Source organism: Chionomys nivalis, chromosome 7, assembly GCF_950005125.1.
Source record: "Chionomys nivalis chromosome 7, mChiNiv1.1, whole genome shotgun sequence".
NCBI classification, from domain to species: domain Eukaryota; kingdom Metazoa; phylum Chordata; class Mammalia; order Rodentia; family Cricetidae; genus Chionomys; species Chionomys nivalis.
This window is the reverse complement of record NC_080092.1, coordinates 83,197,079-83,212,201: the sequence shown is the minus strand read 5'-3', so window position 1 is coordinate 83,212,201 and position 15,123 is coordinate 83,197,079. Positions and strand designations below refer to the sequence as shown.

Sequence of the window (15,123 nt, the reverse complement as noted above, 5' to 3'; positions counted from 1 at the left end):
TGGTCTACAAGAGCTAGTTCCAGGACAGGCTCCAAAGCCACAGAGAAACCCTGTCTCGAAAAACCAAAAAAAAAAAAGCAAAAGAGAACAAGAAAAAGAGGGAGAGACTGTGGGGTGAGTTAGTGTGAGGCAGTGGGGTAACACTGTAATCTTTGGAAACTGTTGAATGGTGTATACTTCAATCCTCATTTTATGAGAAATCCTAGTTAAAGGAAATATCCTCAAATGCATATTTAAAGGACACTTATAATGCTTTTGCATAATATATAAAAAATATTCTTACTGTTTATTGTATAAAGTGAAGTTCCTGCATTACTGATTCCAGAATGGCCTCTGTGGCCCAGAGGTGCCTTCTCTGGCATCTTTTCTATTTGGTGTTGGTTGGTTGTTTATTTTGGTGTGTTTATGTGTGTGCGTGCGTGTGTGTGCGTGTGCATGCGTGTGTGTATATGTGTGTGTAGTTTTTCTGGGTTTTTTTTTTTTTTTGAGACAGGGTTTCTCTGTGTAGCCTTGACTGTCCTGGAACTCACTCTGTAGATCAGATTGGCCTCGAACTCACAGAGATCCACCTGCCTCTGTCACCTGAGTGCTGGGATTAAGGCGTGTGCCGTCACCTTCTGGCTAGTGTTGACTTTCTTAGTGCAAAGTTTTTGCAAGTTCCACGTAAAATGGCATTGTAACGCTTTTCTTTTTTTTAAGGCTTGTTAAGTGCCCAGTCTCTGGGGTCTAGAGACAAAGTATTGGCCATGTGTTGGCGTGGATGGTGGTGCTCAAGGCTTTGCTACAAAGCAAACAAACTAGTGACCTGGAATCAAGAAGCCCAAAACTAGACTTTATCAAAGAAATAGCCAATTTGGACTCGGTTATAGACTCATTCCAGGATGAGATTCTCATCCCTTGGCCAAGGAACAAAGGCCTGCCACAATTCCACCTTGGAGTTTCTGCTCTCCGCTCCTTTTCTATAACATAGGCTGTCTGTTCATGCTTGGCCATTGAGATGCTTCCTCCCGGGTCAATCCCTGGGTGTGTCACTAACAGATCTGTGGATTGTAGCAGCTTCTGTATTTCAGCACCACCTTTGAAAGCTCGGATCATGGCATAAGAGATTCAGTACCATGGCTGAGTGGGCTTCAGCATACAAGTCCTTCATGTATATCCTACTGCTGACCCTTCCCTGCAATGTGACATCAAACAAATGACCTCCAGACACTCAATTTCATCCTCTATATGAAGGGCGTTGTGTAGCCAGACATGGTGACTCATACGTGTAACCCTAGCTCTCAAGAAGCAGAGGCAGAAGAATTGCAAGTTCCAGGCCAACTAGGATACATAGCCAGACCTATCTCAAATAAATATGAAAATAATAAAAATGAAGGATATAATATTAATGTCTTGCATACAGAGTTGTAAGGATTTAAGAAATAATGCATGCATCACACAATACATGACGATCAGTAATAGCTGCTAGCATGAATTTCTGTTTACATGAATCAGAACATAATTACATGTATGCAGATGACAACAGATGTTGAAAATACCCAAAGATACAGCAAGACAACTAATCCCAGCCCTTCTACTGAGGTCATCAGGTGTCACTAGGTCATTCCTCAGTCCATTCCGTGCTGAGACCTTGCCAGTGGAGACAGAGGGCTCTTTGGGGCCACCCTCGGATATGGTCCTTTATTTACTGATGGGTCTGCCCCTGTGTTCTGAGTTCTCTTTTTCCGCCTCCCTTAAGTATCTGTTTGAGAGGTTCTGCTGACATTAGTGCTGCTGACCAGAGACTGAGGTGGGTACTAGCTCAGCACAGGCAAAGCCCTTTGGGACAGTGTGCATTTCTAGTCAGGGAGAAGACTTCATCACAAGTTTCATCCATCCCTCTGCAAGCCCCACTCGTGGAATACGAGTCACATGCCGGGCCCTGAACTGTATAAATTAAGCATTGTTCTTTGCAGTCAGTCATCCATTAAAACCTGTCTGTGGTTTGAGAATGTCTCTTTCGCAGGCGAGATACCAGGTCTCTGCTTGAATGACTTGCCCCTACCTACGGCTCAGAATGTGAAAGGCCGGTGATTCTCACTCGGCTCTTCCATCCTTGTCTTTGTGTGAATGGCCCTTCTCCAACATTAATTAGTAAGTCATGTGTTGGAATAAATGACTGCCAAAGGCCTTTCTGAATCTAAGATCAATTTAGGACTCATTTATCATTTAAATAAATATAGAATAAATGGCACGTAATCCATCTATCCATTTTCTCCCTGGCTGGCTTAGAAATCCCTTGAGGATAAGGGTATTACCTTAAGCAAATAACTAGGATGTGTGAAAACCTCCTGTTTCCCTGACACCCTGAACCAGGAAAAAAAGAATGAGCCCACTAACAGAGGGTCATCCAGAAATTCCAGTCCCAGGAATGTGCCACTCAGAATTATTTCCCAGCTGTACAAAAAAAAAAAAAAATTGAACAAGGATGGGCTTTTGTGGTACCACTTCTAAGTGAGAATCTGGAAACACAATTCATCCATAGAAGATTGGGTGGATCGTCTGTAACACTGCAGAAGTCCCGTGTGTGTGTGTGTGTGTGTGTGTGTGTGTGTGTGTGTGTGTGTAGTATGTAATGGCTATCTCTTTCTTCCTGAGTCACAACTATTAAAACTTGCAGTCCCCAGGGAGACTATAAAGAGAGAGAAATAAAAACCAAAACTCAGAGCAAGGTGCTCTCCTCTCCAGCCTTCTGTTTCTTTGAGTGGCCAGCGGTTTGGTATGCACCTTTGTGTCTGCATGTTTGGGGTCATCTTAAGTTTACCAGGTACCACTCCCAAACATGCATACATGCCATGCCTCTGCAATTCTTGTCCCCTACCGAGAGATCCTTTTTGGTTATCGCTTGTCTTCATTATGAAAGTAATGTACTACAGAGGACATCAGTGAGGAATATGAGAGGGATGGGTAAAGCCCATCCTCCGAAGGATGCAGAAGGGTGGGGAAGACTTAAACTTCCTATGGTATTCTCTCTCTCTCTCTCTCTCTCTCTCTCTCTCTCTCTCTTTCCCTCTCTCTCTGTCTCTCTGTGTGTGTGTCTGTCTGTATGTATGTCTGTGTTTAATCACTTGAAATTGCTGTCTATAAAATAGAATAACTCACTAAAGAAAATGTGAGAAAATTATAAAAATATTTAAAAATACTAAGACATTAATAAGTCTGACAAGAAAAGAACCTCTGTTTTGTCTGCTGGTGTCTGGATTTTTTTGTTTGTTTTTGTTTTAAGACAGAGTCTCTATGTCTATGTTTTTATAGATGTTGACCTACTATAGAAGGGACCAGAGAGATGGCTCAGCAGTTAAAAGCACTGGCTGCTCTTACAGAGGACCTGGGTTTGGTTCCCAGCACCCACATGGCGACTCACAATTGTCTGTACTACCAATTCCAGGGGATCCAACAACCTTTTCAGGCATTTGCGAGTGCCAGGCATGCACAAGGTGAACAGACATACATGCAGACAAAACACCCATACACTTAAAGTTAAGAAAAAAAAAAAAAGACAACCACACAAGATAAGTACTATTCAGGGCCAGAGTTTGCATAGACTTCTATATACTTTTTCTTTAACATTGTCTCCAGTGATATTTGTTCATATTGTTAATTTTTATAAACATTTTAATGGATGTGCTGTGATTTAATAATTCCCCATATCGATTTCGTTCGGGGTTTTTGTTGCTATGGAAACACTGAGCAGCGTCAGTTGTGCATCTCTTTCTGTATTTCTAGTTGTTCCCTATCAAGACTGCATTTCTAAGTGATAGCTGCATAAAAGTAGCTGTTGTCTAACACGTTACTGTCCCCGGTGCTTTCAACTGTGTTATTGCATGGATGAGTAAAAGTGAATGGGGGTGTGTTTAAAGGTCAAAGTGAAGAGGAAGAAAGAGACTGGGGTGCTGTGGCTTGTCAGCAACTTCCTGGATGGGGAAGGCCTCAGCTTAATCTGTACAGGACAAGCAGGAAGTGTCAGGTGGCCCACACAGCAAGGCCCACTGGGAGACCTGTAGAGCTCAGTAGCTAGAAGGTTGGGGAGGGACAGCAGCCAGAGCCACACCCTGTGTGTTTAGGTGTTCAGATAGATTATAGACCACAGGCTTGGGCCTGGACCCATAAGCACTGCAGAGCCGGCCGACGTCTTTCAGGCTGAAGTTGTCTAAAGGATGTGATGTTTTATGATGAGCTCAGCCCAGTGGGGATGGGCCGAGGTCAGGGAGAGGGTGGAAGTGGCTAAGACCTACACTAATAGAATAGATACGGGTGGTTGCCCTTAGCATCCTGAGGACCTTTAAGGGTGTTGGTGTTTCCTCGGGCCCCGGGCCAGCCAGGGCTGCCAAACCTGTGGTGGGGACTGGAGGACTATAATAAGCTTTATCCCACAAATTTCTTAGCCCTGCCATTGTCTTTGTGGAGTTGGCAGTAAGACTGAATAGTTGTGGGCATGTGAGATTTCTTTTGTATATTATCGATCTGTAAAATGTTAATGATTAATGAACCTTCACATTTCATATCTTCATTAATGGGAAATGCACAAAAGAAATCTCCCTCCAGGGAGCAGGCTTCAGGCTGGCCAAGGGGGGGGGGGAGGTCAAGATCCTTTCAGTTCATTGACGCTTAGAGTGCCCAAGTACAGTACTTGGCGTGCTGCCTCCCCCTAGCTAGTGGCCACCTGCTCCCATATCCTTTGGGAAAGAATTCAGCAAACCTTTCCAGAGCCCTGTAACTTTTACCAACAATAGTCGCCTAGCAGCTACTGTCTGCTCCCTGCCCCCAGGGTCCTCCTCCTATAGCTCTATCCCCATGAATGTGAGGGAATGGAGGGTTATAGCCTCACTCTCCTGGGAATTAGGTCTTGGGGTATAGGAGGACCAGCTTCATTTTCATGATCCCCGACCTTCATCTCCAATCTCACCAACTGCCGCTGTGGCTTCAGCTTACCCACCAGTTCCTTAAAGCGGTAGTGATTCCTACAGAGACTCCCCTCTGGATCACATCTTCCCGGGCCCTCCTCGGCTGGAGTACCGTGTGTGTGTGTGTGTGTGTGTGTGTGTGTGTGTGTGTGTGTGTGTGTTTGCAGTGTGTGTGCTTGTCTATGAGGAGGCCTGAGTTCAGGTATTGTTCCTCAAGAGTCACCCACACCTATTACTTTTTATTGTATTTTTATTTCCTTAGGCCACAGAGTGGGTGTGATGGTCAGAGGGCAACTCGGAGCCAATTCTCTCCTTCTACTGTCTGCCTCAGTGGCAAGCAGCCCCACCTATGAGCCCCACCTTAGTGTTTGAGTCTCTCGCTAGGACCTGAGGCTCACGCTCAAGTCCTCCGGCACATGGCTGCAAGCTCACCAGCTGGCACCTCCCTAGCCCTCCCGCCTGTGTCTCCCTTCCCTTGAGCAGTTCTTGTTCACCCATAGGAAGCCTCTCCCGCTGCAGCTTCTCCTGCAGCTGCTCCGGGTTTCCCTGTGTGCCCGCCCCACTGCATGGCCTCTGTGTCTGTGTCCTAGACCTCCTCTGCTTTACGACATCCTTCTCTGACAACTTATCTGTTACCCCAGCTACTGTGAGCCCCTTCAACAACTGTGCCGTTTTCCTCATTGTCATCATAGCACCCAGGCCAGGGTACCCAGCAGACCCACTCTGTGTGCCCAGGGCCTTCACAGCACTACAGGAAGACAGGACTTACCGACAGAGACCTTATTCATCAAAAGCCTTCTCTGCCTCCAGTCTCTGGCTCTAAGACTCTTCAGTGGGGTCTGTGAGAGACTCTTGTGCCTATGCGCTCTGAGCACTCTGTCTGATATGAGAACCACATGATTTTGGGGGTTTTTGTTTGTTTGGTTGGTTGGTTTTGGTTTTGGGGTTTGTTTTGTTTTGTTTGAAAGGTTGGTATTTTTTGTTTTGTTTTCGAGACAGGGTTTCTCTGTAGCTTTGGAGCCTGTCCTGGAACTAGCTCTTGTAGACCAGGCTGGCCTCAAACTCACAGAAACCCACCTGCCTCTGCCTACTGAGTGCTGGGATTAAAGGCGTGCACCACCAAGCCCAACTCACATGGTTTAGATTAGCATCTGTTTTCCAAATCTTTTCAGTTCTTCTATAAGATGGTGTCTTGTTTCTTTTGTTAGCATCTCCCTGTGGGTTTTTTTTTTTCATACATGTATATAATGATGGTCTTCTTTAAAATCCTCTGAGCTGAGTATAACCTCTTGGCCTCCTGTGTAGACCCAGCACTGAAGAGGTTTAAACAGGATTATATGTTTTTAAAATATTTGTGTGTATTAAAATTAATGATAGATTAACATTTTTATTTCTGCTTCTTTAACTTGCATTATTTATATTTTAGTACCCTGGCTTCCTTTTTCTCCATTCCCTTGCTTCCTGTTACAGTGGCAAAGTTTTCCACCTTCTTTACCCTTTGGGTTTGGAAGCTCTGGTGGTATCTCTGTTCTGTTTGTTTGTTTGTTTGTTTGTTTGTTTTGAGACAGTTTCTCTGTGTAACAGCCCTGGCTCTCCTGGAACTCGCTCTGTAGACCAGACTGGCCTAGGACTCAGAGATTCACCAGCGTCCACCTCTCACGTGCTGGGATTAAAGGTGTGCATCACTACTGCCCCACAGGTATCTCTGTTCTTATGGAAGTTATTCTTAAGCTTTAATGTGCATACATAATTGTAATTTTAATAAAATTTATACATTTTCACAAGTAAAATTTCCCCCAAAATACCAGGTTTTATTTTTCTTCCATTTTAGATGTAATATTTTACTTTATATGTCTGAGTGTTTTGCCTGTGTGTGTCTTTGCACTACATATGTGCGTAGTGTCCTCGGAGGTGGGAGGAGTGTATCAGATCCCCTGAACTGAAGTTACAGATGGTTGTAACCACTTTGTGGCTGCTGGAAGCTGAGTTCAGGCCCTCTGGAAGAGTGGTCAGTGCTCTTAACCACTGAGCATCTCCCCAGCCCCTTGACTGATTTTTTTCAACACACAATTGTTCGTTGAGTTGACCAACAACACATTGCATCGATTCCTGTGCCTGCCTGCTGCTACTTCTTACATTCCATGCCCCTCTTCCGTACTTCTCTTCTTTCCAGAGCACGCCCTTCAGTGGCTCTTTAAGTAAAGATAGTAGTATGTTACCTGCAATTCTTGTTTATGTGCATACGTGTTGTGTATAGATTTTTAAACAAATGACCTATTAAAACTCATCAACTTAAAAACTATAACACCCGGCAGCATGTGGCAGAGCCCTTGGCTTGGAAGTCTGATTTGCTGGTTGAGCCCTTGGCTTGGAAGTCTGACTTGCTGGTTCAGCACTTAGTGACAGACCAGACACCCGCTCCCCAATTCTTCATTCTTGTGCTTCTTGCCTACAGGGGCTGAGCGTACCCCAAATACAAAATAGAAATTGTACTAGCCTTGTAGCCAGTTAATACCTGTCAGTTCCTGGATTTAACAAGAGCCGATGATCCTTGAGCGCCAGGGAAGTGGGCCGCTTCCTGGGTAATGTTTGAGTTCTAAGTCCATGTCAGGTTCTCTAGTTGTCCAAATCAAGCCTTAGTTTCCTCATATGTCAAGTGGGAATAAGAACATCAGCCTTGTAACTGTGAGGCGCATGAACAGTGCAGAACCATCACCACACTCAGACCCGTGTGAGCCGCGTCAGCCCCTGCATCTCCTTAGCTGAGTGGACACTATCAGGAGGCCACCATAACTGGCTTCTCCTGAGGAGAAAAAGATAGGGCAGGTCTGGGCAAGTGCCCCACAGAGAGAGGAGCATGGCGAGGAAGCAGGAGAAGCAGATTTGCCCATGGCTGCCCAACTGCTTTGAGCAAAGGGACCATTCTGGCTGGCTAGGTCCCAGGGCAGGCATGGGGAGGCAAACACGGCAGGAAGGGGAACCAGAATGAAGCAGGTGTGGGGACCTAGGGCACAACTGGTCAAATAGCTGTTTGCAAGGGCAGCTCCCTCCCAGGCACTCGCCCTGGGCGCTCCCTTGCTTCACAAGCCCTCCCTCTTGTTAGGGTGACGCTTTATTGGTGTGGCCTGCCAGCTAGGCCAACTACAGGCAGAAAAGAGGAAGCATTAGGGTGGCACTGGTGTCAGCCAATGTCTTGTTAAGGAAGTTGGGCCACTCCACTTCTGCTGCTTATCCCTCTGGGCATTCAGAGAAGGACACACTCTTATTCCCAGATGAAATTGAGAGAGATTTGCTCGGATCCTTCAGTGAACGTTGTCGGGGTGGCCTCAACGGTTTTGATTTCCCTCTGGTGAAGTGAATATGGAATTCCTTAGGTGAGACTGTGGACACCTCGTTTATGTGACGCGGAAGCATGGACGTGTGGGTGACTCAGTGGTCACAGCCTAGTAAAGGGCAAAGGGACGAACATGCACTTGGCATCTCCTGTTGGCCAGACTAGCCGTGGCCGTTGTGTTCTCTCCCTCTGTCTACTCTGAAGATTCCTGAAAGTCAGGACTCTGACTTCCTGATAGAAGTCTGAGAAACCATTCGAGGTCAGAGCACAGGCTCCAGGTGCAGGGACCAAGTCCAGCACACCTCTAGCTGTGTAACCTAGGCTGGGAACTTCTCACTTCACTGCTGAAAGGAAGGTTAAATAATGCTAGGTGCTTAGCAGATATTAGCCGCTGTTGTTATTGTTCTGAATTGGAGTCAGCCAGCCCTACTGACCGGCCTGTTCTGGGAATTAGGAGGAACCTGAGGCCATTGGCTCCAAGTCTCTTCTTAGTGACCTGGGGTTCTACAGAGGTCCTCAGCTGAGGGGAAGAAGGCTGAGTGGGTGGGCCTCTGGCCACTGCCATCAGCCAGGACAGCTGTTTCTGATATGAATGTTTCTAGCTCTTATATGGTGATGAGGTGTGATTTCATTTGACAAAAATGGCCCTAATGCCTTTTTTTTTTTTTTTTTAAATAAAGCTAGAAGCCGTAACTTCTGTTTCCCAGCCTGGTGTTCTCAGGGTAAATGGACCTGCTAAAAGAGGGAAGTGAAATGATACATTTTAGAAAGGCTGTTTACTCTGAAGGCCAACATTCAAGATACTACTATTGTACCCTTTAATGAGTCAGAGACTCATTTGGCCTAACTCTTATTTCTCTCCCAGAATCCTGGAAACAGATGTGTTTTCCATCTGAGCTCTCCATTGCCGTAACCAGTGTACCTGAGGAGCTGTATTTACAGCTTCTGTCATTGTAATTAACTGTAAACAAACACACATTCCTGGTGGCTAGTATAGATTAGTATGGAGAGGGGTCAAATGGCAGACCTGGTACCAAAAGGCTTGTCAGGAGTAGAGAATCTAGGAGGCAAAAGAGATGGCTTCATGGTTAAGGCGCAGGCTGCTCCTCTGGAGAAGGCAGTTCTAATGCCCAGCGCTCAGATGGTGGCTCACAACCGTCTGTAACTCTAGTTCCAGGGACCGGATGCTTCTTCAGGCCTGCACAGGCACCAGGTGACACAGTGGTGCAGAGACGTGCGTGGAGGCAAGACATCCCTACATATAAAAATAACAGTACAGGTTCTGGGTAGGAAAGATGGCGGCTCAGCAGTGGAGGGCATGGGTCTCCGCTCCCATGTCAGGTGGCACACAGCCACCTCTGACCCCAGCTTCAGTAGATATGACTGCCCTTTAGACCCTCCTAGCTCCCCACGTGCATGAAGATAAAGTCACTTCATTTCTTTTTAAAGGTTCAGACTCTAGCCAGTCAAGGTTGGTGCCTGGTGGCTGCTCAGGAAGCTAAGACAGGAGGACTGCCAATTTCAAGACCCTTGACCATCTTAAAAATAAAAGGATTTCTTTTCTTCTGTTTATATTGTGTGTGTGTGTGTGTGTGTGTGTGTGTGTGTGTGTGTGTACACGCTATGGCGCACAAGTTGAGGTTAAAGGACAACCTGTGGAAGTCGTTTCTCTTTTCTCTACTCTGTGGGTTCCAGGGATCAAACTCAAGTTCTCAGGCTTGGCAGTCCCCCAAAACTGTCTTCTTACAAAGGCCTGGGAGCATCATGTACCTCAGTGACAGAGCACTTGTCTGGCGTGTGTGAGGCCGATTTCGGACGCCAGCACTGAAAGGAGAGCGTATTCTAGGCCCAGTGCCACTGCTCTTCAGCAGATCTAGGATATGTGCATTTTAAGAAGTCATCTGGCACAGCTCCAGACTTTCTGGTTGGAAATTCCTGCACTGGAGAACTCTCTAGAGGGAGGCCAAAAGCAGAATCAGGCATGCGACCCTAGCCCTGACCTGGGAGACATGAACAACCTCCTGGGCCATGGTATACACTTAGGCAAGCGCCATGACCCCATCCCTGGAAAAATGCAAACTGTCTTGCTCCTGTGGCTCCCAGACATCCTTGAGCCCAAACCTAGAAGTGCTCTTACAGACAGAGCCTAGGGTTGATCTGGTAGCACCCCAGCTACTTCCGCCCCTAGATTCCTACAGCCTGATCGAGGCACTGCAAGAGGAGATCAGGTTGGATGTGTGCACCGGACCTGAAAGAGTGCTGGGTGAACCCTGCCTTTTCTCTGTGCTGGCCCTGGGTGGGACTCTGCCTTTGCTGTCATCCTTGGCTTCCATACAGTGAAGCTAGCAGGCGGCTGCATGCATTGGAGGCTGTGGTGGAGCTGAGGAGGGGGTGGGTTGAGAGATGAAGTAGAGCCTTGACCTCATTTAGCCCCCATTTAGGCCAAGAGGTGGGGGCTAAGGGCAAGCCAGTACCAAAAGCCTAGGGATGGGAAGAGCACCTAGCTACGGTCCTGACATTGATACTGATCTGCGTGTTATGGACCAGACCCACATAGAGGTGGGGGAGGAGAGAGGAAGCAGGCCTGTCCATATTTGTGGGAGAGCTGCCATCAGCCAGCGACCTGGAGGCTGTCAGTGAGGGGCTGAGTCATGGTCATGTGGCCCAGGACAGCCAACTGCAGGAGAAGTTCCACTGCTGCTGCCTTAAACTGTCCTCCGCTGGGAGGGTGGGGGTCAGCCCGTGCTCCCTGTGCCATTCTCAGGGCCAGCTGCCATCTGCTGGGTCAGCTTCTCAATGGCCTCCTTGTCATTCTGCCTGCTAGGCTGGGGATGAGTCACTGGAGAGTACACGGGAGGCCACAACCTCAACTTCTCCCCAGGGAGAGCAGCCTGGCGTTTGTCGTGTGTGCTTGGGGATGGGGGCGACAGGGCCCCTGGCCTGCTGCCCAGCTACATGAAAGAAAGGTACTGGTTGGCTGAGTGCCCGCAGCTTCTAAGAGTGCTAGCTCAAGGTGAGCTTTCTACACCAGGTAGAGGTGGGCTTTCCGAGCAGAGTGCAGCTCAGGGACACCCTCTTCCTCGTTCACTGGCCCAGCTCTTCTTGGCGCATGCTTGGGACCATCCTATCAGAAGGTTTGCAAATGTGCCTTTGGCCCTTCAGGTCCCAGTCAACATGAGTCATCCTGATTTGTGTCTTATTGTTCTCTGTACTAAGATGCAGCCATGTACAGGTCCCCCGACTCTTAGGAGCCCTGCGACCACAGAGGACCTTGAGTTTCCCTTCATGTTTGCCTGTGACTTGGGAAACTCGAGGTGCTTACATCCAGCCTGAGGAGCCTGGGGTCCACAGCCTGACCCAGCTTTGCCACACAAGGGTTGACTTCCTGAACAGGGATCCACTTGGGTAGGCTTCAGGTTTTTACAAGAAAGTAAGGAGATTGAAACAACCCTGAGAGTCCATTAAGCATACATCTATTTCTCTTAGATTCGGGGGGTTTCCTAGTTGATTTTTAAATTGCATTTTCCCTGATAAAAAGGCCAAAAAAGGTGGGCTTCATTGTAGGCTTTAAGTCAGTTTTCAGAAGGCCAGGGGATTTGGGGAGGGATGTAGGGAGAAAAGTTACAGTACCAGCCTACCTGGAGGTTTTTGCCCAGTTGGAGGTCAGAACTCCCCATAAATGTCTGAAAGTGACCAAGTGGTGGGATTATTCATTCTGGCCTCCAGAACCAGGCATCCCTGCTGGAGGCTGGAGCTGTTCTGGGTTCAGGGCTAGCCTGCTCTCAAGAGGTAGAGATGCAAGAACAAATAAACAGAACCCAGCCCACCTCCAGGTAGGGCCGACAAGGCCCAGTATTCCTCAGCTCCCCACTATCTCACTAACGTCCAGGTGTGACTGGGCAAAAGGCCAAGGGTCTCAGACAGTTGGCTTCATTTGGTCTGCACGGCTGCCCTAAGAGCAACTAAGTATGAGCTCACTTTAATGGCGTTGCAGCCGGGAAGACCACATCTGTGAGTAACAGCGTTAAGATCAACCTGCCAGCCCAGAACAATTATTAAAGACCTGCCCGCGTGTGGTACCTTCTCAGGCTTTGTCTGAAGCAAGTCACACCCTGCTCTTTAATAAGTCTCTGTCTCTGGACCAGAGAGATAGCTTAGTGTAGTTTAGGGCAGTTGCTGTTCTTCCAGAGGAACAAGGTTTGAATTCCAGCACCCACATGGTGGCTTCACAACTGTCTGTAAATCCAATTCCAGGGTATCAGACACCCTTTCTGGCCCCAGGCCACCAGGCACACATGTGGTACACATACATCATGCAGGCAAAACACCCACACACATAATTTTGTTTTTTAAGTCCTGTCTTGACTGAGGGTGTAGTGCAGTGATTGAACACACGTCTGACATGTCGAATGTCCTGGGCTCAATCCCCAGCATCACACACAAACATTCCTGCCTTTAAAAAGTATTCCAATATTAACTGGGCATGACGGTGGTGCACGCCTTTAGTTCCAGTTGGAGGCAGAGGCAGGCAGATCTCTGAGTTCAAGGCCATTCTGGTCTACAGAGTGAGTTCCCTGACAGCCAGGGCTACACAGAGAAACTGGTCTCAGGAAAAAAGAAAAACAATTATTCCCGTGTTGAGCTCAGACAGCCACTGTTTCTCTCTTGATCATTCTGATGTCTGTGCCGTGGGCACGGGTTGACAGCAGCCCACGGCTGCCCTCTGTTCAGCTTCCTTGAGAAGGCTCAGGGTAGTCCACTTGGAACCCAGAGAGTGGTAGTGTTTCATGCTGTGTGCCCAGATGCCGGTTAGTATTAAGGTTTCTAGTATAAATACTACTCTTACCGTTACCTAGGGGAAAAATACTTAGAAGTTTTCTGCGAATGTTTGCAGAGGAAGCCACTTTTCAGGACCTTCTAGAGAGTCACAAAGAGTTGCAACATTGGGAAGGAGCCAAGTGTTGAGCCCCATTTTTAGGCTGAATGCAGAGGAAAGGTGGAGTCTTCTTTAAAACATGTTTTTATTTGCTCTTTGATGATTTTTTACATGTGTATAATGTATTTTGGTAGTATTCACCCAATTACCCTCTTTTTAAAAAATTATTTTTAGGCCAATGGTAGTGGTGGTGGTGCACATCTTTAATCCCAGCACTCAGGAGGCAGAGGCAGGTAGATCTCTGTGAGCTCAAGGCCAGCCTGGTCTACAGAGCAAGATCCAGGACAGACAGGGTTACACAGAGAAACCCTGTCTCAAAAAAAAAGTATAACAATAATAGTAATAATAATTTAAAATTTAAAATTACTTATTTTTGAATATTGAATGTTAAACCTTTGTGTGTGTGTGTGTGTGTGTGTGTGTGTGTGTGTGTGTGTAGCACATGTATGCAGTGCCCATGAAGGCCAGAAGAGGGCACTGGATCCCGGGAACTGTAGTTGCATATGTTTATGAGCTGCCATGTGAGTACTCCAACTGCTGAGCCATCTGTTCAGCCCACCCCATTGTCTTCTCTCCCTCCCACATCCCCTCCTACTCGTGTGTGTGTGTATGTGTGTGTGTGTGTGTGTGTGCACGCATGCTGCACTGAGATTAACTAGGATCATTTGCCTGAGCATAGGTGTGGGGTTATTTATTGGACCATGGACAATTTATCAGTGGCTACTCCCTGAAGAGAATGACCCCATCCCTCTGAAGGCCCAGCAGAGGAATCCATTCCCAGTGCAGTGCCAGTAGACCAGGGGTCCCAAAATGAAATGCTCGTGAATATTGTGAGCTTGGATTCCTTACTTCTCGGGGTGTTCGGAGAACGAGTACACTTGACCTAAAGAGCCGAGAACCTTCCAGTGTGCCCCCCACCACCACACACATACACAGATGTGTTTCCCCTCCAATCTGTGCCTAACCTCTACATGGGGTCTGGGATTTGGAGTGACCTGGTCTGTGTTTGGCCCCTGTAGGTGAGCACAAGCCTGGGAGATGGCAGTGATGGAAGCGGCCTGCCCAGGCACTCCTGGCTCAGCAGTTGGGCAACAGAAGGAACTCGCCAAAGCCAAGGAGAAGACACAGTCGCTGGGGAAGAAGCCGAGCTGTGTCTACAAGCTTGAGGCTGTAGAGAAGAGTCCCGTGTTCTGTGGGAAGTGGGAGATCCTGAACGACGTGATTACCAAAGGCACAGCCAAGGAAGGTTCCGAGGGTGGCCCACCCGCCATCTCCATCATCGCCCAGGCTGAATGTAAGGATCCGGGGCTGCTCTGAGCACAGTGGCACATGAATGAATGGGCTTGCAGATGGGTGGCCGGCATGAGAGGTCCCCACGGAAGAGCGAGGTCAGAACGGCCACTCTGTGGTGTCTCCAGACACATTTGGAGGTCTAGCCCAGGGTATCTAAGTAGGCTCTGTAAGAGGGAAGGGTAGATCATGGGGACTTAGCAAATAGAGTCTGTGCCCTTGTGACCCGAACAGGGATGCAGCCAAGGGACAGAAATGCTTAAGGACTCTGCAGACGCATCAAGCTGGCCCTTAGCCCTTTGCGCTGGCATCTGGAGGAGCCCAGACAGGAAAGGCCAAGACTCCTAGGAAACCCCTCTAGCCTACATCACTGCCTTCAACCAGAGATGGCTCCACCCACCCCCACCCTCTGCCCCCAAATCAGCACCCTGCTCTTGAGCCTGCTGGGCCAGTCTCTGGGCAGCCAGCCTCAGCAGCTGAGGCCAAAGTCTGACCCCTTCCACTTCTACTCCTGTTGGAATCAAGAACTCCTGGGAGGGCTGGGAAACTCCAGAGTCCTCCGCTGTCCTCAGCACCACCTTCCAGTCCAGCAGGTATCCTGGGCTAGAACCTGGAGAGCG

General features: G+C 47.9%; 1 protein-coding gene across 2 annotated transcripts in view; it reads left to right on the top strand.

Moving 5' to 3' along the window:
- The window catches only part of Map3k14 (mitogen-activated protein kinase kinase kinase 14), a 47,423-nt gene that overhangs the window by 9,341 nt on the left and 22,959 nt on the right, over positions 1-15,123 (top strand). Inside the window, exons 1-2 of one of the 2 annotated variants that reach the window (XM_057776696.1) lie at positions 6,592-6,642; positions 14,233-14,507. In XM_057776696.1, coding sequence (XP_057632679.1) covers positions 14,252-14,507 — 256 coding nt within the window. In that variant the 5' untranslated portion in view covers positions 6,592-6,642; positions 14,233-14,251. Of the gene's footprint in view, positions 1-6,591; positions 6,643-14,232; positions 14,508-15,123 lie in introns of those variants that run through there. The other variant, XM_057776697.1, reaches the window with a different exon arrangement.